At 38.1% G+C, this 27,560-nt stretch overlaps 2 protein-coding genes across 2 annotated transcripts in view; one reads left to right on the top strand and one right to left on the bottom strand.

The window, feature by feature from the left end:
• LOC119791323 (doublecortin domain-containing protein 2-like) overlaps positions 1 to 5,826 on the top strand; it is a 43,875-nt gene extending 38,049 nt beyond the window's left edge. The window contains exons 8-9 of the mRNA XM_038297366.1: positions 4,050 to 4,117; positions 4,337 to 5,826. Of these exons, the coding sequence (XP_038153294.1) occupies positions 4,050 to 4,117; positions 4,337 to 5,362 (1,094 nt within the window). The 3' untranslated portion in view covers positions 5,363 to 5,826. The remainder of the gene's footprint in view (positions 1 to 4,049; positions 4,118 to 4,336) is intronic.
• Positions 5,827 to 12,754: 6,928 nt separating this feature from the next.
• Positions 12,755 to 23,720, bottom strand: nrsn1 (neurensin 1). The gene is made up of 6 exons (XM_038297421.1): positions 23,608 to 23,720; positions 19,421 to 19,532; positions 19,117 to 19,209; positions 18,862 to 18,980; positions 16,235 to 16,422; positions 12,755 to 16,132 (listed from the first exon to the last, which is right to left on the bottom strand). The coding sequence occupies exons 2-6, from the start codon at positions 19,517 to 19,519 to the stop codon at positions 16,029 to 16,031; spliced, it is 603 nt and encodes a 200-aa protein (XP_038153349.1). The 5' UTR covers positions 19,520 to 19,532; positions 23,608 to 23,720; the 3' UTR covers positions 12,755 to 16,028.
• Positions 23,721 to 27,560: the final 3,840 nt, after the last annotated feature.

Raw genomic sequence — 27,560 nt, 5'->3', positions numbered from 1 at the left:
TATTTCAGAGAATTCAATTATGCAGTTTACTCTTATGGTGCCAATCATTTTGTTTGCAACATTATTAAAGATCAGTTAAAGGCTTTAAAATCTTGTATTATGGTGGAGCAATCATTATATGAGCTGTATATTCAGTAGGTTGAAAACATTTTTTTTTTCTTATTTACCAGTAGCTCTATTAGGCATACCTCTTCTATTATTATTCTTACACATTTTGTATTAAAAACAATTTCAACAGCCTAATGCATTCAGTGCAATTAGCCAACTAGATATGGTGAAAAAATCTTACCAAAGTTCAAACTGAGCCCAGAGTATAATGAATATAAAGGGAAATTGTTCTTTAAAACAGAATGGTTGTCGGTCCCTGACTGTCTGATCTAAAAACATGAAACTGAGGCTACATTTCATAGGGGTTCAAAAATATTAGACTTAGACTTAGACTTAGACTTCTTTATTTGTCATTTTGTATGCACAGGGTGCATACAGAACGAAATTGCGTTACATACAGCTTATGAACGTTGCATTGATATTTCAAATGGCACGAGTTATAGAAAAATACAAAAAGTGCAGCAGTGGTCAAAGTGTGAACAGTGCAGAGGATAAGAGACAGTGTGCAAGTTGCAGTGGTTCAGTGCAAAATGGCATTTGTGCAAAAAATGCGTTATTGAAAAATACAATGAGATGAACAATTTAAAGGGCTAAAAGTTAAAAGTTCAGCAGCATTTGATGCCCGATAATGTGCAATAGGTGCAGAGTTCGGATTGTGGATCAAAGGTTCAACAGTCTGATGGCAGTGGGGAAGAAGCTGTTGCACAACCTGGTGGATCTGCAGCGGATGCTGCGGAACCTCTTTCCAGAGGGCAGCAGGGAGAACAGTCCATGGTGGGGGTGTGAGGGGTCTTTGATGATATTACGGGCTCGGGACACACAGCGCTGTGATGAAATGTCCTTAATGGAGGGAAGAGGAGCCCCAATGATTCCTTCCGCTGTCCTCACCACCCTCCTCACATTCTTCCAGTCAGAAGCTCTGCAGCCTCCACACCACAGAGAGAGACAGCTGGTCAGAACGCTCTCTATGGTGCTTCTGTAGAAGGTTGTGAGGATGGGCGGGGGCAGGCGGGCTCTCCTCATCCTCCGCAGAAAGTACAAGCCTTCTGTGCCCTCTTCACTAGAGATGAAGTGTTTACAGTCCAGGTGAGGTTGTCCGTGATGTGCACCCCCAGGAACTTTGTGCTGCTGACCACCTCCACAGCTGAGCTGTTGATGAGCAGTGGAGCATGGTGGGGGCGGTTTTTCCTGAAGTCAACGATGATCTCCTTCGTCTTCTCCACGTTCAGGATCAGACTGTTTTCACTGCACCAGTCCACCAGCTGCTCCACCTCCTCTCTGTAGTCCCGGTCGTTGTCGTCCCTGATGAGGCCCACCACCGTGGTGTCGTCCGCAAACTTCACGATGTGATTGGTGGTGAACCTGGGGACGCAGTCATATGTCATCAGGGTGAACAGCAGGGGGCTCAGGACGCAGCCCTGAGGGGAGCCCGTGCTGAGGGTGATGACATCAGAGGTGTTCTGACCGACCCGGACTGACTGAGGTCTGTTGGTGAGGAAGTCCAGCAGCCAGTTTCGAAGGGGTGTGTTGAAGCCCAGATGTTCCAGCTTTCCCACCAGGTGCTGTGGGATGATGGTGTTAAACGCTGAACTGAAGTCCAGGAACAGCATCCGCACGTGGGTGTTCTTCTCCTCCAGGTGGGCCAGGCTCAGGTGAAGAGCAGAGGAGATGGCGTCCTCAGTGGAGCGGTTTCGCCGGTAGGCAAACTGGAACGGGTCGAGTGTTGGGGGGAGACTGGAGACGATGTGTTCCTTTACCAGCCTTTCAAAGCACTTCATCATGATGGGAGTCAGTGCGACGGGCCGGTAGTCGTTGTAGCAGGTGACTTGAGGTTTCTTTGGCACTGGGATGATGGAGGCAGACTTGAAGCATGCTGGCACTGTGGCTTGCTCCAGCGAGGTGTTAAAAATGTCCGTGAGGACACCAGCTAGCTGACCTGCACACTCCTTGAGCACCCGCCCAGGTATGTTGTCGGGACCTGGGGCCTTCCGCGGGTTGACCCTCCTCAGAGTCTTCCACACGTCGGCTGTGTCAAGGCAGAGAACCTCCTCTTCCTGATGTGGGACAGCCTTCACTGCTGGAGTGCGATTTAGTGCCTCAAACCTCCCAAAGAAGTTATTTAGTCCGTTTAGGAAGTCAGCATCAACTTCATCCACCGGGGCAGGGGGCGTGTTGTAGTCTGTCTGTAGTCTAATTAGATGATTATAGACAGGAAAAAATATCACCCGATCTTATAGGTCTAAGTTTAAGGTGCAGAATTCAGAGAATAATTTAAAAGCCTACAGTAAATGTTTGCATTAACTAAGCCCCATATCCTGCTTGTTGCTTTTTATATCAGCTTTCTTTGGGGAAAAAGGGCCTGTAGTAGCACATGATTTGATCCTAATATTAAACTCCCCCACTTTGTGTTTCCACAGCTAAATAGCTTCTTCACTATGACCAGGCAATAAGACATCTTCCAGAGGTTTTCATGCTCACCTCCAGTGTTGTGCTTTTTACTTGAAAAAGTAACTAGTTATAGTTATTTGTTACTTCTCCCAACAAAGCAACCTTCTAGTTTCCAGGTGAAAATAATATGCAGTTACTTTTTATTATCTAAAGTTTTGATGAAATTACACGACTTTCCAGTTATCAGAACTTTAGATGCAAACGTACAAATATAGAATATTTAATATGAAATAAGGAATTACATAATGAGTTAATTGATTAATGAAAGGTATTAAGAATTTCATAAGCACTTTGATCTAATCTATTGTATTTTTTTGTGATGAGTCGACTCAATTGCAATGTATTTATGCAGTTCTGATTATTATGTTTAAACTAATTAAACAATTAAGTAAACGAGATGTTTAATAACGTGATATCTGTGCACCATAACAGCATTTAACTGGCCAAAAAATATGAACAATCCTAGAAAAAACCTTTTTTAATCAATGTAATGAAAAGGAAATATACTTTGTATTAAAATCAAACAAGAGTCGCACCATTTAAAGGAACCCCATAAAACTTAAACCCTTTATTTAGATTATTCTAAATAAAGAGCACTAAATTGCAAGTGCAATTTTCTTATGGACCGTGAAATAAGGGGGCATCTTGTACAGTAGGTGATCTACAAATATTACTGCGCAGGTGTAAAGACATGCAAGCCGGTTTGGTTGCTGCATTTTCAAAAAAGCGGACTGCAGTTTGTGAGTGACCTTAAAACTATGCTTTGTGCCCGGTTATGTTTTATTAAATAAAGGGAGGGAAAAAATTCCTTGTTGTGACAAATAGAGGATTGTCCACTTTCCCCCATCCCCTCTCAAGTACCATTCTTATTTTCAAATAAATATAGATGTTGATAAATAGATTTACATAGCACAGAATATCTCCCCATCCTCTAGCACTGTACCAGTACCTCCTTTGTGGCTACAATCTATTGACTGCAGACATTTTTTGTCTAATGTTCTTTTCAATTTAAACTGTTAACTGAAGCATTAAACATGTTTTTACTGCTTTATTTTCCCATGTTTTTGTTAAGTAAAGCACATAAGTTGTCTTGTTGTTGAAATATGCAATACTAATAAACCAGTCTCTCAATGGGATGAAACAAAATGCATATATTAAAAAATATGAGGCCAATATATTTAGAATAAAAAGTAAAGGTTAGATAGACAACTTCTAATCAATTTGATTGTATGATCTGGTTGAATTGTGTCTGTAAAGTGCCTTGAGATGACATATGCTGTAAATTGGCACTATATAAATAAACAGAATTGAACTGATGGTGTGTTTTTGATGTTAACGTGGACTAAAATCTTAGCGTGGTGTTTCCTTCACAATTTGACTTGAACAACATGAGTGAGTTCTAAAGGTGGAAAGGTGTCCAACCCAGTACTGGCAAGGTATACTCAGCTTTCTGCACAGTTGGCCTCATGCATGTTTTGTCTCTCTCGCTCCAGATGACGCAGGACAGGCTGACCGTGAAAACACAGAGGCTAAAACCTCCCAAGATCAGGGAGCCAACGAGGTATGAACCTGCACAGCTGTAGGGGAAAATTCTAATCAACAACACTTTTTGCAAAGAAATGGACTAATTATGTTTATTACATTAAAAAGAAAATAATTAAATATTGAGCATTGATTTTTAATGCGTGTGCTTTCAATGCCTTTGAAAGTGTAATTTTATATTGTGATTCCTGCTGTGAGTGCTAATGACATTTGTTATTCTTGTTTTGCTGTGTTAAAGAATTCTGTTGGTGAGATGACTTCACTGGAGGACAGTGAAAAGACCAAGGAGAATCCTTGTTCTGAGACAGATATGTCCACATGCAAAGATGAAAAGGAGGAGGTCCAAAGTACAACTGCTGTAAAAGAAGAAGAGGGGAAGAAGGAAGCTGTTCAAAATGATGAAAATACTGAAGAGAAGGCAGCTGATGTGCAAAAGGGTGAAAAGGTAGAAGAGAATAAGGCATCTGATGAGCAAAATGCTGAAATATTAGATGAGAAACCACCTGATGAGAAAAATGGTGAAAAAGTAGATGATAAACCAACTGATGAGCAAAATGGTGAAAAGGTAAATGATAAGGCAACTAGTGAGCAAAATGAAGAAGTAGATGAGAAAGCAACCGATGAGCAAAATGGTGAAAAAGTAGATGAAAAGAAGGCATCTAATGAAACAAATGATGACAAAGAAAGTGAATGTTCTACAGTAAATGAGGAGAAGGTGGAGGGAAATAAAAAAGCGAAGGAGGAGGTCAGCGAAGAGAGTAAGAATGAGGTTAATAGCGAGGAGCAAGGATCTACTAGTAGTGCTGCTGGTGATATGACCCAGGACAATAAAGAGCAAAAGGAAGGTCTAACTACATCCTCTGAGGCTGAGAAAGAGCAAGACACTAATATAGATGAAGATAAGCAAGAGAAAGCTGGTGGTAATGGGGAGGAAAGCACCAATGACCACAGTAATGATGCAGACACTGGGGAGGGACAAAAAGAGGCAGAAAACAGGAACATCCCTGGTGAGACTCAGTCGGATAAAAGAGAAGGGAGCGGAATTACTAGCAGCAGCAGGGACAGTAACCAGGAGGACAATCTGATAAAAGCTAAAGATGAGGCTCCCAACAAACCAGGAAAAGAAGAAAAGATTAATGAAGTGGTGAATGTAGATAATGAAAAGGTGGAAATTCAAGCAAAACAGGAAACAAACAGTTCAGCTAGTTTTGAAGATGAAACAAAAAGAAGAGAGAAAGAAGAGGATGCTGCTAAAGACAAATAAAGACCAAAAAAAGCTTTTGTTGCCCCTTCAAAATCAACAAGACTGAAAATTAAAGAACTATGTTTTAAGGTTTTCTTAGTTTTTCCAAAAAAAAGATAGCTTGTAATTTAAGGAGTCTTTCAAAGCCTTTGACTAAGTTATACACACAAGTTTATAACCAATAAAAGCTATAGTCATATTAATTCTAATATTAAATATCCCTTTTAACTCTTAAGGTGCTTTCATATCTCATTAACCAATCTGTAGAAAATATAGATTTGATGAATATGATGATAATAAGGATGATGATGGTAACATTGTAGTGAATTTACACCTCATTAACTCTCATATGAATTTAAACAGTCAGTCTGGTTTGACATCTTGTATTAAGGCTGTATGTGAAATGTGAAATGCATATGTTCATTTATGTATTTTTTCATTATTATGGCTTTCCACTTACAGAAAAAATAAACTTCATAAATAAATAAAAAACACAAATTTCCATTTTTTTATTACTGGATTGGTTTTATTTTAGCAGGTTGACTGCTTGATCATTGAAGTTCTTTTGTGAGATTTGGGGCAATGATTTTCGTTCATGCCAGGTCATAGAATTTTAACAGCCATTTAATGCATTCTTAGAGTTTATTTTTGTTTTCTTGCATTTTTAAGTTTAAAAACATTGGCTGGTGTTTTTAAACTGTTAAGAATTTAATGCGAAGAATGAATAGGATTTTAAAGAATTAATTCATTTTTATTATCTTTGTCTATGATTTGGTTTTTAAATCTTATTTGATACATAAATTATCTTGATATAAGATTAGTAAATGTGTAGATGGTGTGAAGATAATCTTCTACAAACTGACTAGACAAAAAGTAGAATAAATTATGGTGCCTCTAAAAGTAATTTTTACTAAAGGTTTAAAAATCATACTTAGGGCACACCAGATATTTAAAAGTGAACCCAAGAAATTTTTATTTGATGAAAAGGTTCAAAAGGAAAAGACAAGTCCAAATATGTAAACTTGTATTCTTGCTTTGTTCTCCTATTAGTGTTAAAATTGATTCAATTACTTTGCTAACCTTTCTTGTAATAAGCAACAGCAATAGCCTCCTAAGTAGCTTCATTACAATATCTTGTCGTCACAAAACTATTTTAGGTGGCTATTTAATGTAACAAAGAAATAATGGTTTCAACAAAAAGTGAGGGAAAACTGCCGTTGAAAGAAATGGAAACTGTATTGAAACTAAAAGACCTCTTTAAAAAAAAACCTACATGTCCTCAACATAACCTCAACAGACACATACAGACATTAATCACCAATTAGGTGTGTTTCAGGTCACTTGGCATGTGAGTAAAAACTCTCCAACTGCCTATTTCATTCAACATTTTTTACCATAAAAGAAAGTTACATCATGCCCTTAAAAATGTCTCGAAAAAGTACTCTAATGTAAAGTATGATCTAATTGGATTTCTCTCAGCCTCGCCGCCCTCTTATTCCTTCAGCTGTTCAAATTGAGATTTATGCAGTCAGTGTGTCTCTGAGTCACCGTCCCAAGAGACAAGAGGATATTGTGTGTGAAAATGAGGGTGAGGAATAAGCGGACAGGGAAAGGAAAAAGACACACAGAGAAGCTGAGCAGGCGGAGGTGGGAGCGGGTGTGAGTTATAAGACCCAACTGGTGGAGGTGATGATGCTCACAATGCTATTTCTGGAGTCACCATCAATTCAATCTTATCACTTCCCAAGGCCACTGACTGTTAGTGTACGTGTTTTTGTGTGTTGCTGTGACTGTGTATGCCTGTGTGGGCGTGTTAATAGGACTCGGTTCAGCACTCTGCCTGATTGATGTTAATTCTGCTAGATGTAATGAAAGCTATGAGAAACACCCTTGAATGTTGGGAGGGTTCAGGGAGATGAAGACTCTTAATATAATAGTTTTCTCCATTTCTTGAAGCATATTTTAATCAAACTAACAGTACATTTAAAAGCAAATATACCTCGCTCATTAAAAAGTAATTACATGCCGGGCAGTAAAAAATACAGCTTTAATCCCAGCTACGCATCGCTCCTTTTAGGCATTTAACTTGCTGTCAATATGTAAAAAGCTCCCATTTCCATCAGGTGCCCTCTTTTCAGTCCATTTCATACCCACAGGGTCACTGTGTGCAATTGTAGTGCTGTCATGCTCCCAGTCCTGGGTGCAGGCTGGGGTTTTGTTTTTCCTTTATTCTCTCTCTGCAGGGCTGGACGGGCAGGTGCTCCTCATCAGCTGATTTCCACCCTTTTTAAGGAGCTGGAACCAGGAGGAGGGCGTCAGTTCGTTAATGCTTCAGCGTTGGTACAACTGATCCTGAACCAAGCCTAGAACCTAAGCTTTGCCAGAATCTAACCCTGTCCTCTCTGCTCCCTTCTCCTAGAACCCAGGATCCCAAGCCCTGAAACCACTCAGTCACCCACTAGGAACCTGTGAGGCTTCTGGTCTCAGAACCTTAAGACGCCCTCCTGCCTGAGCGCACCTGCCAGTCCACCCTCAGACACCACCATCCGATCTCGCCAACCGGACCTGCACCAATAGGCTGGACCACTGGACACCATCCTCCCAAACAGACGCCAAGCCGTCCTCTCTGTGAGTCTCATACATCCCTCACTCTTCCACCAGCACCGAACGGTTGCTCACCTGTCACCTAACCTCTTCCAGCCGTATCCTGACTACCCTGCCTGCCGGACTCCTCTCTGTACTACCACAAACCTTCAATAAAACCTTTAACAGATCATTGCCTCCGTGATTGCTCCTATTCAGAGTCTGAAAACCTAAACACGACAAGTTTGGGTTCTTTGCTTCTTTTGCCTATGACCTTAAAAATGACTACATTAGTATCTCAATCTATAGTTGTATACAAAGTTCTTCCTATTCAACTAAGGTATCCAGTTAACTAATCATATTTGATTTCTGTTGAATACATTGTTTTTGCCTTAATTCTTCATAAACAAAGCACTTTTACAGATATTTAGCCTAACAAGACCATGTTACAGGAGGTATGATAAGGAAATACGGAAAAGCAATAGATGGTTTTTATTTATCGGAGAAGCAATGAACCTGAAAAAAAAAAAAAAAGAAGACAGAAATAGAGTCCAAGATCAACTGTGAAAAGCACGAAAAGTACATTGCAACAGGGAATAGATATGGGTAGTACTACCAATACAAATGAATATTTGTGTTTGTTGAGGTGCAAGCTAAAGCTGCTGATGGATATGTGAGTACACAATCTACTAATACTATAGTAATACTGTTCCTATGGAAAAAAAACACGTATGGCATGTTATGTGTACAATCTTCCCCATTAACCAAGTTTCAAAATTTAGTTTTCCAAACAGCTGGCAGATGGTGCACAACAATGTAAAAAAAAATAATTTTTAAGGTTCAAAAAGTCAGTACAGGCAATGTTTTATTTGAGGAGGAATTCCACTGCAAAAAATAGAAATCTCAATAAGTTATTTTTTCTTAAAATAAGTGTGTTTTTCCTTGATTTGAGGAGGTAAGTAAGACACTTTGCCAATGGAACAAGACAATTTCCTTTTAAAATAAGAAAAAACTATTTTATCGTCTTATTTCAAGTAAATATTATCTAACTATCTTATTTTAAGAGTGAAAATACTCATTCCATTGGCAAATCATCTTATTTACCTGCTCAAATTAAGGCTAAATATACTTAATTTAAGCCATTTTTTACTTATTTCTGGATTGTTTTTGCAGTGTATGTCTTTAGCTTTTTATTTTGGGATTTTTATAGCCATGGTACATGACTATGCCCCTTTCAATCTCTCTTTTTGATAAAGTTAAGCATTGGGTCATGCTCAGCAGGGGCGATCCTTTCAGACCCCCTGCCATCCATTGACCAAAAAGTACTGAGCCTTCAAGGCAACATTAAGGCTTCTGTACTACACAGTGTCTGACACTGTCTTTCTGTCAGTGTGTGGTAACATAGTGTATACTAAATGTAAACTCCATGTTTAGTGTTCTAATCCTTTATAGTAGTGTTGTACGTTCAAGGAAAGATGTACTAAAGGTCAAAGGAACAATCAATATAATTTTGTTTTGTTTAAACAAAAATATGCCTTGTAAAAATCAGGATCTTATACTGTTTAAATAGTTCAAAGTTTCTTTAGTTGTCATCGTTCATTAAATATGAAGCAGTTTAAACAGTAGACTGTATATTTATTTATTTATGTAGCCGAAAAACTAAAAGAAAAAGTTTTTCTGCTCAACAAGCCGCCTGTTAAGAAACTACTTCCATTAAACTTTCATATTTAGTACAAAATCCTTAACTAAACTCAACACTTTTTCATAAGAATGTGTTTCTGTTTTCTCTTTGGTTTAATTGCATTGAATACATTCTATTCAAGAGTATGAAATAATTGACTGTAGCTTAAACAATCAGTGCACTTTTATAAGAGGATTTATGGTTTGCGGATTAAAAGGAATAAAATCATATTTACTTAGTTAAGCTCTGATAAAATGTGTTATTGTTAACATTAACTAGTTGATAAATGCAGTACACAATATCATTTGATTGTTTGACCTTAGCCTCAATGAGTTTTAACGGGTTTTTTTGTTGTTGTTTTTTACATAGTGTTCTGTCTTTGTCAAACATCTAAGGACTTGATTGCAAGGGGTTGTACATTTTTTTTATAAAAATTAAATTCAAATGGAGGCTACAAGGAAATGATCCAATCAGCATCTCTCTCCTTTTTACTTTCACTTGTGCATTATTTGTGATTTTCTTGCTTTCCTTTTTTTATGATGCCAAATAAATATCAGCTTTAATGAGTTTGTGTTTCCTATGCAGTTTTGTCCTCCCACACATACAATAAGCTATGGTAGGCATATCTGCTCTTCTTAGGTCTCTTTAGTTGGGGGTCATATTCACCGATAAATGCATTATATTTATTCTATTTCTTTCTCTCTCCACCAGGTATTTCACATAATGATAATACTAATAAAGGGAATAAAAATTCATTAAAGATAGTCATAAAACTGCATCTGAATTTGTATTTATTTTCGTTGGTAAAATCTAGTGACTGACCCAGTATGCATCTAAGGAAGTTAAAATATATATTTACTTATATATATTTAATAAATTCCAAGTTGAACTTGATATTGCCTTGATATTAAAGTGATTAATTATCAAAAAATATGTATATCTTTTAAGTTAATCTTGGTAATTTTTTTATGATTATAGCATTGAAAAACAGCCCTTTACAGTGTATGTACTGAGGACTCTGTTTGAAACTCCTTTTTCTGTAAATTCAAACATCTTTAAAATATGGCATTGAGACAGTCAAGCTGTAGCTTTGCCTGGGTCCTTAGAAAGCACAATTTGTTATTATTAATCTGTTCAGCTTTACTGAATGTGGGATCTGGTTTCTTTTATCTTTCTCTCAAATTTGGTAGGTAGTAGTTTAGGCCAGGTCATCGAGCAAACACATGCTATGGTCATCAACCAGGTATTGTTACACTTGACAGTCTCAGCTACCGCCAAGTCCTTCTTAAGAAATAAAACTGACACATCTAAAAATGGAAAATATGAAGCAATCTAAGATTTTCTGTTCTGTTAAACAGCTACACTAATTTTGTAATCATCACCGGCTGTGGAAACTCTTCGCTTTAAGGTAAGGAAGTGGAATACTGTGCTTCAAAGCTCCTTTGCCTAAGCAGTACACTTTAAATGTCTTTTTTCTTTTTTGTCAAACGAGGCTAAAAGCCAGGATTGTGATAATCATAGACCATGTACTCGATGTATCTGTGTGACATTGTTTGCCAATGTCCAAAAACATTAGAATGTACCTAATATTTGCGACTTACTGTACCCTTCTATTGTAGGGAGTCAATAATAAAGTCAAATCAGCACTACTGCATATGAAAGTGTTCACAAAGGTTTCTGTTTTAATTATTTTTTATTGGTGTTAGGTAATCTTCAAATATCCATGAGAAATTGGATTTTAGGTTTGCAAAAACTAGTACACATCTTAAAAACTAAAAGAAATATGTGACCGATATCACCCTGTGTATAATTAATTTATTTCACATATATACTTTACTGAACTTCATGACATAAATCAACTTTTCTGAAGTTTTTTAAATTTAGTGACATATACACTCACCGGCCACTTTATTAGGTACACCTGTCCAACTGCTCGTTAACACTTAATTTCTAAGCAGCCAATCACATGGCGGCAACTCAGTGCATTTAGGCATGTAGACATGGTCAAGACAATCTCCTGCAGTTCAAACCGAGCATCAGTATGGGGAAGAAAGGTGATTTGAGTGACTTTGAACGTGGCATGATTGTTGGTGCCAGAAGGGCTGGTCTGAGTATTTCAGAAACTGCTGATCTACTGGGATTTTCACGCACAACCATCACTAGGGTTTACAGAGAATGGTCCGAAAAAGAAAAAAACATCCAGTGAGCGGCAGTTCTGTGGGCGGAAATGCCTTGTTGATGCCAGAGGTCAGAGGAGAATGGCCAGACTGGTTCGAGCTGATAGAAGGGCAACAGTGACTCAAATAACCACCCGTTACAACCAAGGTGGGCAGAAGAGCATCTCTGAACGCACAGTACATCGAACTTTGAGGCAGATGGGCTACAGCAGCAGAAGACCACACCGGGTGCCACTCCTTTCAGCTAAGAACACGAAACTGAGGCTACAATTTGCACAAGCTCATCGAAATTGGACAATAGAAGATTGGAAAAACATTGCCTGGTCTGATGAGTCTTGATTTCTGCTGCGACATTCGGATGGTAGGGTCAGAATTTGGCGTCTACAACATGAAAGCATGGATCCATCCTGCCTTGTATCAATGGTTCAGGCTGGTGCTGGTGTCATGGTGTGGGGAATATTTTCTTGGCACTCTTTGGGCCCCTTGGTACCAATTGAGCATCATTGCAATGCCACAGCCTACCTGAGTATTGTTGCTGACCATGTCCATCCCTTTATGATCACAATGTACCCAACTTCTGATGGCTACTTTCAGCAGGATAATGCGCAATGTCATAAAGCTGGAATCATCTCAGACTGGTTTCTTGAACATGACAATGAGTTCACTGTACTCAAATGGCCTCCACAGTCACCAGATCTCAATCCAATAGAGCATCTTTGGGATGTGGTGGAACGGGAGATTCGCATCATGGATGTGCAGCCGACAAATCTGCGGCAAGTGTGTGATGCCATCATGTCAATATGGACCAAACTCCCTGAGGAATGCTTCCAGCACCTTGTTGAATCTATGCCACGAAAAATTGAGGCAGTTCTGAAGGCAAAAGGGGGTCCAACCCGTTACTAGCATGGGGTACCTAATAAAGTGGCCGGTGAGTGTATTTATAAATGTACTTGCAGATACAAATTGCACACCTTTTTGAGGGGCAGAATGTAATTTTATTGTGTATTTTGAAATGTAAGCATACTGTACAGTACAAACAGTGATGTACCTTGTTTGAATCCAGTAGGTGTCATTTTTATTATTGACTGGGGTAGTGACTCTTACATTTGTATGGATGTTTCTATTTAAAGGTAAATAAACGAAATAACATTTCAGAATAAAAATAAAGATAATAACACATCTTCTGGTTTTAAAATGTTAAATTAACATAAAACAGCAAATCAGTTCATAATCAGTACATTTACTGATCAGTTCTTGAGAGTGAGATCACACTGGGAAAGTTTATAAATACATTTTTTTAACAGCTCAAGTTCTCCTCTCCATGTTAAGTTTCATAAAAATAGATATTTTGACAATATTGATGAGACAAGGAAAGCAATTTATCATTTAACGGCCATAATACCTTAAAGTAAATGAGCATGACAGGTTGTTCTAACATTGTTCTGATGAGGCGTGGAGCAAAAATTTGTCCTATTGGTCATTTATTCTATAACTCTAGAGACAAAATGAAAAGGGTAAAGGCATCAAATATTGAAACAACTTAAAGAAGGAGGATAACAATTTGGCAGCATATTTACACTAACAAAAGACCTAGATGTAAAAATGTGGTCTGCACCATCTGTGCAACAAGCATGGACAATTAACATAAATAACCAAATAAAGACAAAAATTCTCCCAACTTTGAATCTCAATTATAGCATACAAAAAAAAGAATTTCTGATTATATGTTTAATTACTTGAGTAGTATTGCATATCATGTGTTTGGCTGGGTATAAATGTAATTTTAAATTTTATAAGTAAAGCCATCATTGAGCATATCTGAATCACAGCAGTTCATCCATTATCACAGTCAAATGCAATGTTGCTTCTCATTAGCAAGCTTACCTCATCAACTATGCGCCTGTTATGTAACCTGCCTGTTGTGTTCCTCTTCCAGCAAACCCTTGTTTTGTTTTCATTTTTACAAACAAGAACAGATGGTAAACAGCAGCTAGCAAGATTTGTATGCAGGATGGTATAAAATGAGCTATGACTTTCATGGGGGCATGTGATTCTTTATGGTTACATTTGAAATGACGACCAAAAGAGAAGTAGATGGATGAGATAATATGGTTCTTTTTTTCTTCCTCTTCTTTGTCAAGCCAGTCTTTTTTTGTCATATTCTCTTGTGCAATATAGATTATTTCTTTGTGTCTAAGCTTAGTCTATTGATCCTGCCTGAAGGTTAATTGAAGAAACGAGGTTAGAGGAGTAATAAGCCAGAAGAAAATGTCAATGTTCTTCCTATGAATTTTCTTCCAGTGTGTCTTTGTGCCAAATAAGATTTTGCTTCTTTCTCAAGGGTATAAAATGTCAAATCTCTGGTTTGTTGACAAAGAGCACCATAAAGAAGCACTCGTGATATAACACAATATCACACTTATTCCCATATTTAAAATGTACCTTTCACTGCCAATGGAATTGGTTGAACTGAATTGATCGAGCTTCTTTCAGACCCCCTTTCTCATAAACAGCCTCTCCCATTTCATAAAATGTGATTAAAAACCAGCTTTTGACAGGATGAAGATTTGATAAGATAATTTTGTGCTTAATATTCTGTGTAACATTGCCATTACTTTGTGAGAATTTGTCACTATAGTTTAAATAATACAACATACTTTACTTAGCTGATGTAACTGTTTATTTATTTAGCTGGGATAACTGTCAAAATATGACCATGAAGTCAGAATTTTGCCTAAAATGCATAATCATAATTAATAATCATACAGTTTTACCAACAAGCAACACCAACGTAGTATCTTCAGACCTCCTGCGTAATATTAAAGCACAGTCTATTGTGTATATAATATATAGCTATACTATATATTGTATATAGCGTATTGCAAGTTTTATATTGTATATAGCTATCGATTCTGTATTCTGTATATATATCTAATTTGTCTGCATCATAAAGACCAAGACAAATTCCTTGTAAGAGCAATCCTACTTGGCAATAAACTTGATTCTGATTCTGTTTCTATTTTAAAGACATGAATGTAAACTACACTCTAGATGCATTTTGAATATTTTATGCATGCAAATTCAGTACCATCAGATTAAAATATGTCGCAACCATGAGTTAATGCACCTTTTCTGCGCTATCTTGCTTTTTATGCGCCTGTAGATTCTCTTCTACCCGCAGGACAACCTGTTTTTGTTCTTGATCATGTCAACTTTGTCAATTCCAGGGTGAAACCAACTTGTGAAAGTAAACTGCTTCTGATTGGCTATGTTTCAGGAAATCACGTCTTTTAAGACAGTATTTTTTTTTTCCTGGTTGTGGCTAGTGATGCTAACAAAACATCTTTATTAATAACTCTTGTCTTCAGGAGACTTCAAATCCATCAGCCATCTCCGTCATCAACTGAAAATTTTATTTAAAAAAAGAATGTTGGCTATAAAATAAAAAATGCGAAACAATAGATGAAAAATTGTTAACAATGGAAATGACTGAAAAAAAGAGTTCATTCGAGTCTTAGTTTCCTCATTATAAACAGTAAAGCTAAGGTTAGCTTAGCTCATATGAATTGCCATGTTTAACATTAATCATTTTAGAGCATATGGCTACTGCTGTCAAAACACAGCAGTCACATGGCTGTGACTATGTGACTATGGTGACTACTTAATTAATTTCTTCCTCTTTAAAAGAATAGATAATAGCCTAAAGAAAACAGTCATGTATAAAGAGGGAGAGTTCCCTGAAAAGTAGCCAATCACAGGCAATTTATTTTAGGTTAGTTCCACTCTAAAGTAAATTGTAACAGGAGTTGACATGAGCGCACAGAAACAGGTCCACAGGCAAATATGAGAAAGGGTACAGGCGTGTGGAAAGTAAGCCCCAAGCACAGAGAAGGAGCATGCACTCATGCTTGTGACAAATTGGAAAGCTCATGGAATTGAATTTGCATGTATAAAACAATCAAAATGTGCATGGATAGTAGTTTATGTCTGTGTGTTTTAAATAAAATTGCTTGTATGACTATTTATTACACTTGTGCACCTTTGGGAGAATTCTGAATTTATAGTTGACTATAATGTAAAAAATGCAAGTACTGATTAAGAAAGAACCACAGTCATGAACGCTGACCATTTCAAAAGATAATTTGCTTGAAAAGATGATTACACACATGTGCACTCACTCATACACATTCTGCACACCAATAAGTCTTAAGTCTATTAGCTTTTTCTTTCTGTATTCTGGTGTTGATCAGGTCTTCCCCTTTGTGGTTGCAGGTTGTATGTTCTGAACTTTGGAGAGTGTTACAGGCACCTTTCCTTCCCCAGGAGTTGGTGCTCTCATTATTGATGAACCTGTGACAATAACAGTCCCTGCTAGTTAATATTTTTTCCATGAAACAGACAATTTTGCCTTGAAAGATTCACATTCATCAATCCCTTCATGGGCCAGCTTACCAACTGTTGCATGTAGATCAGCTAATCGCTCCTTAAACTTTTGCTGCAGGTAAAGTTCCTCTTTGGAGTAGCTTTTTGCGAAGGCAGACAACAGAAGACCCACAGTCATGGAGGTGCCACCCACACAGAACAGCACCGCACCAGTCAGCTTGCAAACATCCAGTGCACGGTTGAAACTAACAGCATGGCTGTTCCAAAACAAATTTGTATTGTTAATGTCCTGTTATAATGCACTTCTCTTAATCTTTGCACATTTAAAACAATGAATGTAGAAAAAAGATCAAAATTGAACACCAAACAGAAATACAAAACAGACTTTATTCAGTTAAATGGAAAAATAATTAAGCTTAGTTATGACGGGGATTTTCAAAATCTACACTATCCAAACCTAATGGCAAGTTCATCTGAGCAAAGCTCACACTTTACTTTCAGGGCAAAGTAAGCTGGGGCTCAACTGCCTGACCAGAAGAGACCTGAGCTCTATTTAGCATTCTGCCATAATATCTATGATTAAAATTTACAGTATTGAAAAGGGACGTCTCTCTCTTAGCTACATTATATTGCCAGAAGTATTTGCTCACCCATCCAAACATTTGCAATTAGGTGTTCCGAAGGCCACAGGTGTATAAAATCAAACGGCTAGGAATGAAGAGTGTTGTTACGAACATTTTTGGAAGAATAGGTCCTCTCTGTAGTTAAGAGAATTCCAGCATGGAACTGTGATAGGATGTCACCTGTGCCCCAAATCCAGTTGGGAAATTGCCTCTCCCCTTAATATTCCACAATCAACTGTATCTTAAGAAAATGTAACTCAGCAACTCAGCCATGTAGTGGTTAGCCACGTAAACTGGGGTAGTGGATGCGGAAGTGCATAGTGTGAAGAGGTCGGCAACTTTGTGCAGATAACAATATTACACATCTCCAAACTTCACGTGGCCTTCAGATTAGCTCAATATCTGTGCACAGAGAGCTCCATGGAATGGCCTTATTTTGTGAAGCAGCTATATCCAAGCAATACAAGTGCAATGCAAAGCTGTTGGATGCAGTTGTGTAAAGCATTCTACCACTGGATGAGCAGTGAGAATACATTCTCTGGAGTGACGAATTGCGCTTCACATATGGAAATTGGATGGGTTTGGCTGTTGCCAGGAGAACAGCACTTGTCTGACTGCATTGTGCAAAATGTAACATTTGGTAGAGGGTTATGGTGTGGTGTTGTTTTACAGGGGCTGGGCTTGGCCGCTTAATTCTAGTGAAAGGAATTGAATGCTTCAGCATACCAAGACATTTAGGACAATTCCATGCAACCAATTTGTGGAAACAGTTTAGAGCATATTCCTTCTTTCCCAACATGACTATGAACCAGTGCACAAAGCAAGGTCCATAAAGACATGGACAGCATAGTCTGGTGTGTATGAATTTGACTGGCCTGCAGAGAGCCCTGATCTCAACCAGATAGAATACCTTTAGGATGAATTAGAACGGAGACTAAGAGCGTTGCCTTCTAGTCGAACATCAGTGTGTGACCTCACAAAGAGTCTTCATAAAGAATAGTAAAAAATTCCCATAAACACAATCCTAAAGCTTGTGGACAGTCTTACTGTACAAGAAGAGCTGAAGCATTCTAGCAGCATTTGGTGGAGCAACGACATAATAAAAACCATTAGATTAGAAATTTGATGTCACTGACAAGCTCATTTGTTAATCAAGGCAGGTGAGATAATTATTTTTGGCAATATAGTGTAGGTCTAAAAAAAAAGACTAACTTGAAGGCCAAAAGAGACACACTTGAGACAAATGTATTTTCCAAGGCATATAAAAACAGGAATAAAGAACACAAATCTCAGCATAATACCTTCACAAAGCTCTCCCTATACAGAAAATCCACAATTGAGCAAAATGCACATTTACTGAGGAGTTTGAACAGCTGTATATGCAGAAAAAGTCCTTAAGAAATGATCAATAAAAAACAAATACATAGAAAATAACCCTAACCATCACTATCTGGTAAAAAATACTCATAGAACTACTGCAGGCCATTTGATGCACTGGCATACAGTTTTAAGAATGTATTTTTTTGGTTTAAAAAAAATAAATTTGTGCATATTTCAATTATCAATACATAGACTACTTTTGTTGGGGTTAGAATTTTAGGTTCCAGTAAAAAAACAGTCAAACCTTTTAAATAATTTTTTGTTTATTTTTTTAGTTTACTGTTATTACTGTTAATGTTTTGCACATTGCCTATATGATTAAGTAAAACAAGGTCTCCTAAAAACGTACCACAGAAAAGAAAATTGAATAAACAAAAGAGAGTTAAAAAAAGTTTGAAATGTATTTGGTCCTGAAGCTTAATTTATATAGCATCAGTATAAACATAAAGTTGTTTATTGTTACTTGATCTGGGCATTTACTATGGAAGGTTCAGGGGGACAAAATAAAAGCTTTTTAGGGTAGCATGTAAACACTGAAAGAAATAAGCATTGCTTTTGCTCTGAAGTATGTGCCTAATTAAATGAAGTTTGTCAATATCAGTCCCTTTGGAGTTTATCTATCAATTAGATTTGGATCTCTGAGCAAAACGTTTCTGAAAGCTTAGTGTTCGGCTGCTAGACACTTATTTATACCTGTCAACAAAGAGGAGATCATCTTCACCAAATGCTTCAGTCTTAGTTGGTGTTGCATAACCCACAAGAACAACAACAAGGCCTGTAATGAGGATCAATGTACCAAACGTGAGACAGACCTGAGTGGAGGGAGAAAAGGCAGTGGTAAGTGATACATTATCAAAAAGTTTGCTTTTATCAAGAACAGTTGAAGTTTGAAGTTATTTAAATTACACAACCTCAAACATGTTTGTTAGAGCTACAAGTTAACCTCACCTTCCAGAGTAAAGAGCTCCACCTGTTTGGCGATCTCTGAATCTGAAAATCTTCATCACGATCCCAGATAGAACCTGTGCACTCCTCATAGAACTGTAAGGAAGCAAAGAGATGTTATTTTTCAGTTCTGTTTCCTTTTTTCAATTATTTTCATGCTACTGTGTCAAAAAATATACACAGAAGCTGATATCACATATAGATTATTCTTGCTCTGAATCACCTTTGAGTTAAGAAGAACTGTTTATATCAGGTTAGAATTTCTTAAGTGTATGTTTTCTATGTACATAATTTTCTGTTCTATTACCTGATGGAGGTATGACCGGACTCCATACTGTTGGTAGCTCCCACCGGATTGGGCCTGTTCCCTGTATTCTGACTCACAGGTCTCAGAGCGTGAAGTCATCCTTCACACTAGTCTGCAAGAATGTAGATAGACAGACATGGTATGAAACCTGTGCTTCCTGGACCCCCCCCAACCAACACACATGCACACACACCCCCACAGTGTGAAGACAGATCATCTAGATCTCAGCCATACATGAACATACACATAAGCATACATGCTGTCAAGTTATGTAATACAGACTGGAGGCATTTTTGCCTCAGTACACTGCAATTTACAATGCATGCAGTGGTATCATAAAACAAGCAGAGGCATCTTGACATTAACATTTAGTAATGCTTCAAATGCACACACAGAATAACCTTATTATTCAATTGAATCTCAAGAACAAAAATGTAACACTGTTATTATTTTTACCTGCCTGAAAAACATGGACTGTATGTGTGAGTTCCTATCGTACCAATCAACTGGTCCCCACAGGAAATATTTTCTTCTTGGGTTGGGGTTTGGTTTAGGGCAATGAGTTGGTAAAGGTTAGGGTAAGGATAAAGGTCTGGGCAATTTAAATGAATGAATGGAAGTCAAAGGAAAATCCCTGTAAAGATAGTGGGATAAAACATGTGTGCTGATGTGTTTGTCTGTATGAGTACAAAATTTTGCTCTTCTTATGTACCCTGTCGTAACAGAAGCAAAAAAAAAAGTTCTGCCCCATCATTATTAAAAAAGTGCTGAAAATGAGCCAGTTTTGACTTTATCGGCTCTGATAATTAATTAGCAGACAAATATTACAACATTCCTTTGTTCAATAAATCCCTAAAAAGTATATTTAGCTCATCAACACAATTATTCTGTTACTTAACTTGAGTTTAATTAAAAAATAATAATAATAAGCTCTTTGGGGACATGCTTTAGTCTGGATTATGATGTCATACCTTCAATTTTTGCTGGATTTAAAGCTACTATGGTAATGGTGAAAAGAAAATAGACCCCTTTTCAAGGCTTCAAATGTAGACATTTTAATGTGATTTGTATGGTGTACAAAATTCTATACAACTATACCCATCATTTTAACCAAAAAAAGCCAAAATGGAAAAAAAAAATTGAAAAATTAGAACAATTAAACACTTAAAAATATACATGTAAAGGTTTAGTAGCATTCAGTGCTTTTTAAGATCAATAATTGTTGCTTTTTAACCTAATTAAGAAAAAAGAATAGTTTAAATCCATGGATTAGGTCATCAAGCCTTCCAGCTCTGACTCATGCAGGTGGTTGGCCCACTGAGGAAAGGCCTTGCATTGGAACCTGACCACCAAGTGCTTGCCAACAAACCCCAACCCCAGGCCTGGCTTCAGTGATGTCTGTTATCTGCCACCATAATTTTTATGGACAGCATAAGAGGCTTTGTGTACTGTCTTTTTGTCTGACCTGTCACCCATGGCCTATTTGCCTTGGGAGACCCTACTAGGGGCATTTAAGCAACTAACAACATACCGTAGCACTAGAACCTCTCCACCATGTTATGGTGGCGGTTTGCTCCACCTTGAGTACCTTAGGTCTCTGGATGCTGTTGAGCTGTCATGGCCAACATGCTTCTTCAACATAATTTCTAGGTCAGGGACAATGCCCTATTCACTGGCAGACTGAGATGGCGGTTTCCTTGCATAACAAGGGGGACATGAGGGTGTTTTCCAACCATGAGGGATCACACTTATCTCCCTCCTTGAGAATATATATGCCAGGGTGCTGTAGAAGAGTCAGACTTCTTGTTTAATCTTGGCTTCATGACTTACAGGTGGGGTTTTTATCCTTGCTGTTGAACACTGGACCAGCTCTACACCCTCTTTGATGTGCTTAAGATTTCATGTGAGCAAGCCCGACTGGTCCCTATGTATGTGGTGGACCTAGAAAGAGTATTTAACTGTGTCCCTTGTGGTGCCCTGTGGGGGTGTTCCAGCAGTACAGCGTCAGGGACCCTTTATTGCGACCCACCCGGTACTGAAGAAGCCGAGCAAGAGTTTTTTTTTTTTTGCTCTGCCAGCATTAAGTCAGACTTATTCCAGTACATGTTGGATTCTGACAGGTCCACTCTCTATCACCAGTCTTAGCAAGATTTCTAGGTGTATCATAGAGACGGAGGAATCAAATTTTGGTAACCAGCGGATTTCATCCCCGTTTTTTCCAGTTGTTGTGGTTTGGCTAGCTTCCTCCTGGCAAGACCCATAGCATGTGATGTAAGCAGTGCCACGCAGCAAGGGTGAGAATCAGTTCCTTCAAGTCTGAAGCCATGGATCTCAACCTGAAAATGGTGGATGCCCCCCTCAGGTTGGAAGAAAGTGCCTGCCTCAACATGAAGGAATTTAAGTATCTAGGGGTCCTGAGTAAGATGGGAATGAAGCAAGAGATTGAAGGGTGGATAGCTCAGGCTGCAGCTCTAATGCGGATGCTGCACCAGTCTGCTGTGATGAAGAGAGCTGAGCGAAAAGGCAAAGCTAACGATTTTCCTGGCAACAACGATGGTCATACCTGTGCTCATGAAATTTGGATTTCAAATAAAAGTGGCTTAAATTAGCTTTCTACATAGGGTGGCAGGGCACTCCCTTAGAGATGGGGGAAGAGCTTTGTCATCGTGGACAGGATCAGAGCCACTTCTCCACATCTACTGGAGTCAGTTGAGGTGACTGGGACATTTGTTGCAGATGCCCTTTGCATTGGGAAGGTGTTCCAAATTTTGTTACAGGTTGATACTGCAAACAAATAAAAAAGATGTGCGCCTTAAAATCGTTTTATTATTTTGTCTTAGGTGACAGAGTTGTTGCATAAATATATTACTAGAAAAATATTTTCCTGCATGGTATTGGTTGTGTTATAACTATCATTACATTCTAAATGTAATTTTCAAAAGATGATATTCTTAAATATTAAAACTTTATTAGGAAATAAAATGCTGTCTTGAATTGTTGGATGGTGTACCTCTTGAACCACAAAATATGAAGTAAAAACAAAATGTGTTTAGTCTTGTTGTGAATGAAAAAAAAAAATCAGTCTCCACCGTCCAAAGTATGACTTGACCCTCAAGAAAATCTTTCCCTGTAAAAATCTCTAAGCATTTAGCAACAACAGCACATGAGAGAAACGGTATCTACAGCATTAAAGTTCAAATGTTTAGCAGTTTTTTATATTCCTCAGTGTCCTACATATTGTATTCCAAGCAACAATATTTCCTTATGACATTATAATGACACTCATGATCCCTAATTCTTGATTCCATGAAATGTAGCATCATTTATGAGTAAATTTATTTTATTAATCTTTACAAATTTTAAACAAAACTATAGGGTTGTGAAGACTGTCAAGAGAAAGTTGTTTTCGTTATTTCAAACGTTTCCTTCTCTAGAGGTTGAGGCACAGAACATACTAAGAGCTGTAGATGAATACCCTAATGATATATACATAAACAGATAAATAGATAACAGCAAAACCAGATTGAATATCTTTTCAAGTTCAACCTGACCAACAAAATAATAAGCGATGAAAACACACAAAAAAAGAAAGCAGCAATGTGGCACATAGAGGCGCCTGTTCCAAGCTGTCATTGTAGCCCTGCCCTGGTCAAGCTGTGTACAACATAAACTGGAGCTGTCTGTGGTGCTGAACGCCATTATCACCGAACAGCCCTCAGCACAGCAGGAAAACATACAGACGTAATGTGTGACGCTGAAAGCAGACATGCCTGCGTCTCTCCCGCAGAGGAGAAGCAGGCAGACAGACACACAGCACGTTATTTTAAACTACACTAATAAAAGGCGAACTTTGCATCAAAGTACGTCCTCTCGTGTAGGGGGAACTTAAGTACCGTTTGTCAGATCTTCATGACCTAAGTTTTAGTTATACCGACACCAGAAAACCCTTGCAACTTTAGATCGCGTTAATCAAACACAGCCTTAACAAAATCTGAAGTAACACTTGCTTTGCATTTAACACAACTAAAGCCACATCCAGATGTGTGTGACGATTTGTTATGATGTCTGCTCGGCACACAGCAGAGAGCGTCTTTTGACTTCTTAAAAAAACAACAACAACAACAACTCAACGTGTTCAGCGTCATGCACACCAAATCAAACGAAAAAATAATAACACAATTATTTACCTTTCATTACCAGCGCGGAGAGTGATCGCTGGCTGCTGTTTCCTCTGCCGTGTCCCATCACTCTACAGTTAACCCCCACCCCCTCCCTTCTTACTTTCCGTCGATGATTCAGATTTTCACGCTGTCTTCTGCGCAGGCGTGACCCCCATGACAACAAATGATTCATCATTGATTATAAATAGGCGGGAGGATTGGGAGAACAAGCAGAGACGAATTGCTTTTGTGAATGAAGGTCTGGATGATAGATAGATAGATAGATAGATAGATAGATAGATAGATAGATAGATAGATAGATAGATAGATAGATAGATAGATAGATAGATAGATAGATAGATAGATAGATAGATAGATAGATAGATAGATAGATAGATGATAGATAGATGATAGATAGATAGATAGATAGATAGATAGATAGATAGATAGATAGATAGATAGATAGATAGATAGATAGATAGATAGGTAGATAGATAGATAGAATTGCCATCTTAAATATCTATAACCTCATTTTGACAAGGAAAAATTTCAGTCACACATATATATGATTCAGTTTTGACTAGGTAACAATCCAGATAACTCTAAAAAGACGGGAAGCCAAATGTCTTCAAACCTTGGAAACCAAGTCCAGTGGATTGTTTTTTAAACTTTTACGGAATGACTATGACCTGGATGACTGAGAATCTTCACCAGAAACTCTAAAAAGAGTTTTGACAAAGCAAACTTATTTTGCAGATATCACTAATGAGAGCAAGTCACCATGAGCGGTTCTCTGCAGGGCGAACAGGGGCCAGTGTTTCCTCTACTGAATAAATAATACTAAATCAATATGATTTTATGAGCTGCCACAGAAGCAAATATATATATATTTGCTTTTACTTCCAGTTTTGCTTTAACAATGATTTACATATAGTTCTCATCTAGTAGGTCAGGGGTGTGATCTAGTAGCCTGACGTAGTCCTACTCAATTCTAGTCAGAATATGAGTCTGATACTGCTCCATAGAGCTGTGATTATGGGGCGTGTTTCGAACGAACCAGAAAAAAAAATGCCTCTGCACTTAATTGGATAGACCTACAACCAATAAGAGCAACGGAGTGCGTGACGTATGTTAAGCGAGGCATAGTTGTTGTCAACAAAAATCAAAGCGTGCAGGCCTAGAATTAGAAGATGAGCCTTGATCGCGTTTCTCTGTTCCTCTTTTAAAATTAATTTGCTGTCAATATCTTCGAGAACAGACCTAATAGCAGAATCTACTCACCTAAACTCTCCAGCGGCAGCCATTGCTGTTGTCACCAATGCGCGCTTTGGTCACGTGATTGATTATGTTACTGTTGATCATCTGTCCATCATCGTATAAAGCCCGCCCTGACAATTTGATTGGCCCGCCAGATATTGTGCGAGCATACTCGCGCTACTACTGAGCAATGCCAGACTGAACTTCCCGACCTGAAACGTTGTGGGCGGGACTAAGTTTGGAATGGCACCCAGGCTAGTGATCTAGCAGAACTAGGCTTTTTGTGAATTTTCTCCTACCCACCAGGGGGTGAAAGTCAAAGTTGAAAATCAAATAAGAAGGGGCTAATTTTCATTTAGCACAAGCACATGCTAGCAGCGGACATGATGGAGAACAAATGGAGAACGAATTCGACCATGCAGGCAACAACACATGAAGAACTGAAGTAAAGATCTGATGAAGACCCATAATTTAAGTTCTTACTGCTGCGAGTCAACAAGCTAACGGGACCTAACAATCTTCTTCGACCTACTCTAGGGGTGATATGTAGAACTCCCCCTATAGGGTTTGGTAGGGGACAGGTGTTTCTAGTAAAAAAAAAAAAAAAAAAAAAGGGTGTAAACATGTGGCTTACATTGAGGTGTGCTCTATAGGCCTCCTTTTGTTTGTTTTCTTATGTTTGGCAGTTATTTATATTCCTCAGTGTACTACATATTGTAAAAAAATAAAAATAAACGTGCTGCATGTGAAAAGAACTTAAGAAAACAAAAATACACAGAGAAATGTACACTGGTTTGAAATGTCACAGTTAAGTCAACTGGAGTTGCCTTTGATTCAACTGTAGGGTTTTAACCTTGATCTAAAATGAAATTAGGGTTTCAGCAATATTATAATCTTTTCAGAGTTTGTTCCAGATAAGTAGATAATAAAAACCTAATGCTGTTTCTCAATGTCGTGGATCTGGTTCTTAATACACAGAATAGACTTAAGCCACAGCACCAGAGTCCTCTAGGCAGCTGGTTTATAAAGAACAACTTAACTCATGTAACATATGCAAAGCCATTCAGTGGTTTATATACTAACAGGGGTAACGTCTTTTCTCAAAGATTCAAACAGCCATTGTAAGGATAGAACTACATTCATAGTTTTAGTGAGAATACGGCAAGCAACATTCTGGATCACCTGGAGTTGTCTAATTAACTTTCTTGGTGGACCTGTAAATCCCCCATTTCAGGTATAACTTGGACCAAGGATAAATGCCTGAATTGGTTTTTGAGATCCTCCTCAAAAATGAGGCCTTTAATCCAGAGAGATGTTTTCCAAGTGATGGAAAGCTAATATTGTTATTGTCTGTGCTTGTGAAAATTTCGTTCGGTCAATGGGAATATTCAGATTTATGACCAGATGAGCACTTTCTTAATTAAGTAAGTGTAGCAGTGTGCTGACTCTTAATCTCTTCCTCTTTGATCCAAAAATTAATACATGAGGTTTATTTTTAATTTAGCTGGAGGAAGTTTTGCAGTACCATGCGCCAAATTCTTCAGTGCAGCTATAAAATGCATGAATGGGTTCTCAGTGACCTGTTGACATTTTAATATAAAGCTGTGTGTTCTCTCCATAGTTAGAGTAACTTATCTAATTGTGTGTTATAATCTGAACTAGAGGTAGCAAGTAGATAGAATGTTACCCCAAGATGAACTCTTGGGACATGTGATTTTGTGGTCTCTAATGAAAAGTTACTAACTGCGGAAAAAAAAAGTCCCTGTCCTTGACGTACTGTTGCATTTAAACCAGTCATGTGCTGTACCAAAAAGGACAACCCAGTTTTCCAAAGTCTGTAATAGAACAGAGTAGTGTCCAATACTGCATTGATGTTGAACAACACTAGCACAGTGGTTCTTACCAGTGACGTGCGGTGAGGTTCATAGCTGGTGAGGCACTGACGTCATCAGAATCAGATTTGCAAATAGATGCATAGATTGACAGCAGTTTACAGGTTATGTTTCACTTCTGCATCCTTACACATACAAACTGTAGCTCACAAAACACACATTTCCTTAAAAAACAAAACAAAATAAATGTTATTACTGTCTTACCTTTACTTATAAATGAATAGAAGTCCTCCTTATCTTCCTTCAGTTTTAAAAGTCTCTCTGTCTCAATGGAGATCACTGCCAGGGAAGAAAGCCTTCCTTGATCCGTCCTGTTCCTGCCTTATGTTTTCAGTCTCTTGAGCACCCCCTGCCATGAGGCAAGAGAACTGCCTGCCTCACCTCGAACTTGTTCTCTGCCGTTTATAATCGCTCATTACACGAAACACGTTACACAAACACAGTTGGTGACAAAAAGCTCTGTACATTATATACATAAGCCAAATTATTAGAAATAAGTTCACATATTACATTTGTTTAAACCATTTTATTGACGCCGTACAGCAACATGCTCTCTCCGCTTTGCAGCCAGCGCAGAGCCAGGGGTTGCGCAATCCAAGGTGAGGCAGAGCTCGCTGCTGCCTCACCGGCATCGCTTCCAAGCATTTGAATGGGAAAATAAGAAAATTCAGCGATTTTGAACAAATAAAAATCGAAATTGGTGAAGCTACATGAAAAATGAATATTTTTTAGTACAAACCACCGGATGAATATAACAATTTAAATTACTTTATGATTATATATTTTCTTTCTTTCCATGATGGCTGGTGAGGCACTGCCTCACCTGCCTCC

The sequence above is a fragment of the Cyprinodon tularosa genome, unplaced genomic scaffold (assembly GCF_016077235.1).
Source record: "Cyprinodon tularosa strain WSP-4 unplaced genomic scaffold, ASM1607723v1 ctg387, whole genome shotgun sequence".
NCBI lineage: Eukaryota > Metazoa > Chordata > Actinopteri > Cyprinodontiformes > Cyprinodontidae > Cyprinodon > Cyprinodon tularosa.
The sequence above is the reverse complement of the archived record's forward strand: the minus strand, read 5'-3'. Positions and strand labels throughout refer to the sequence as shown.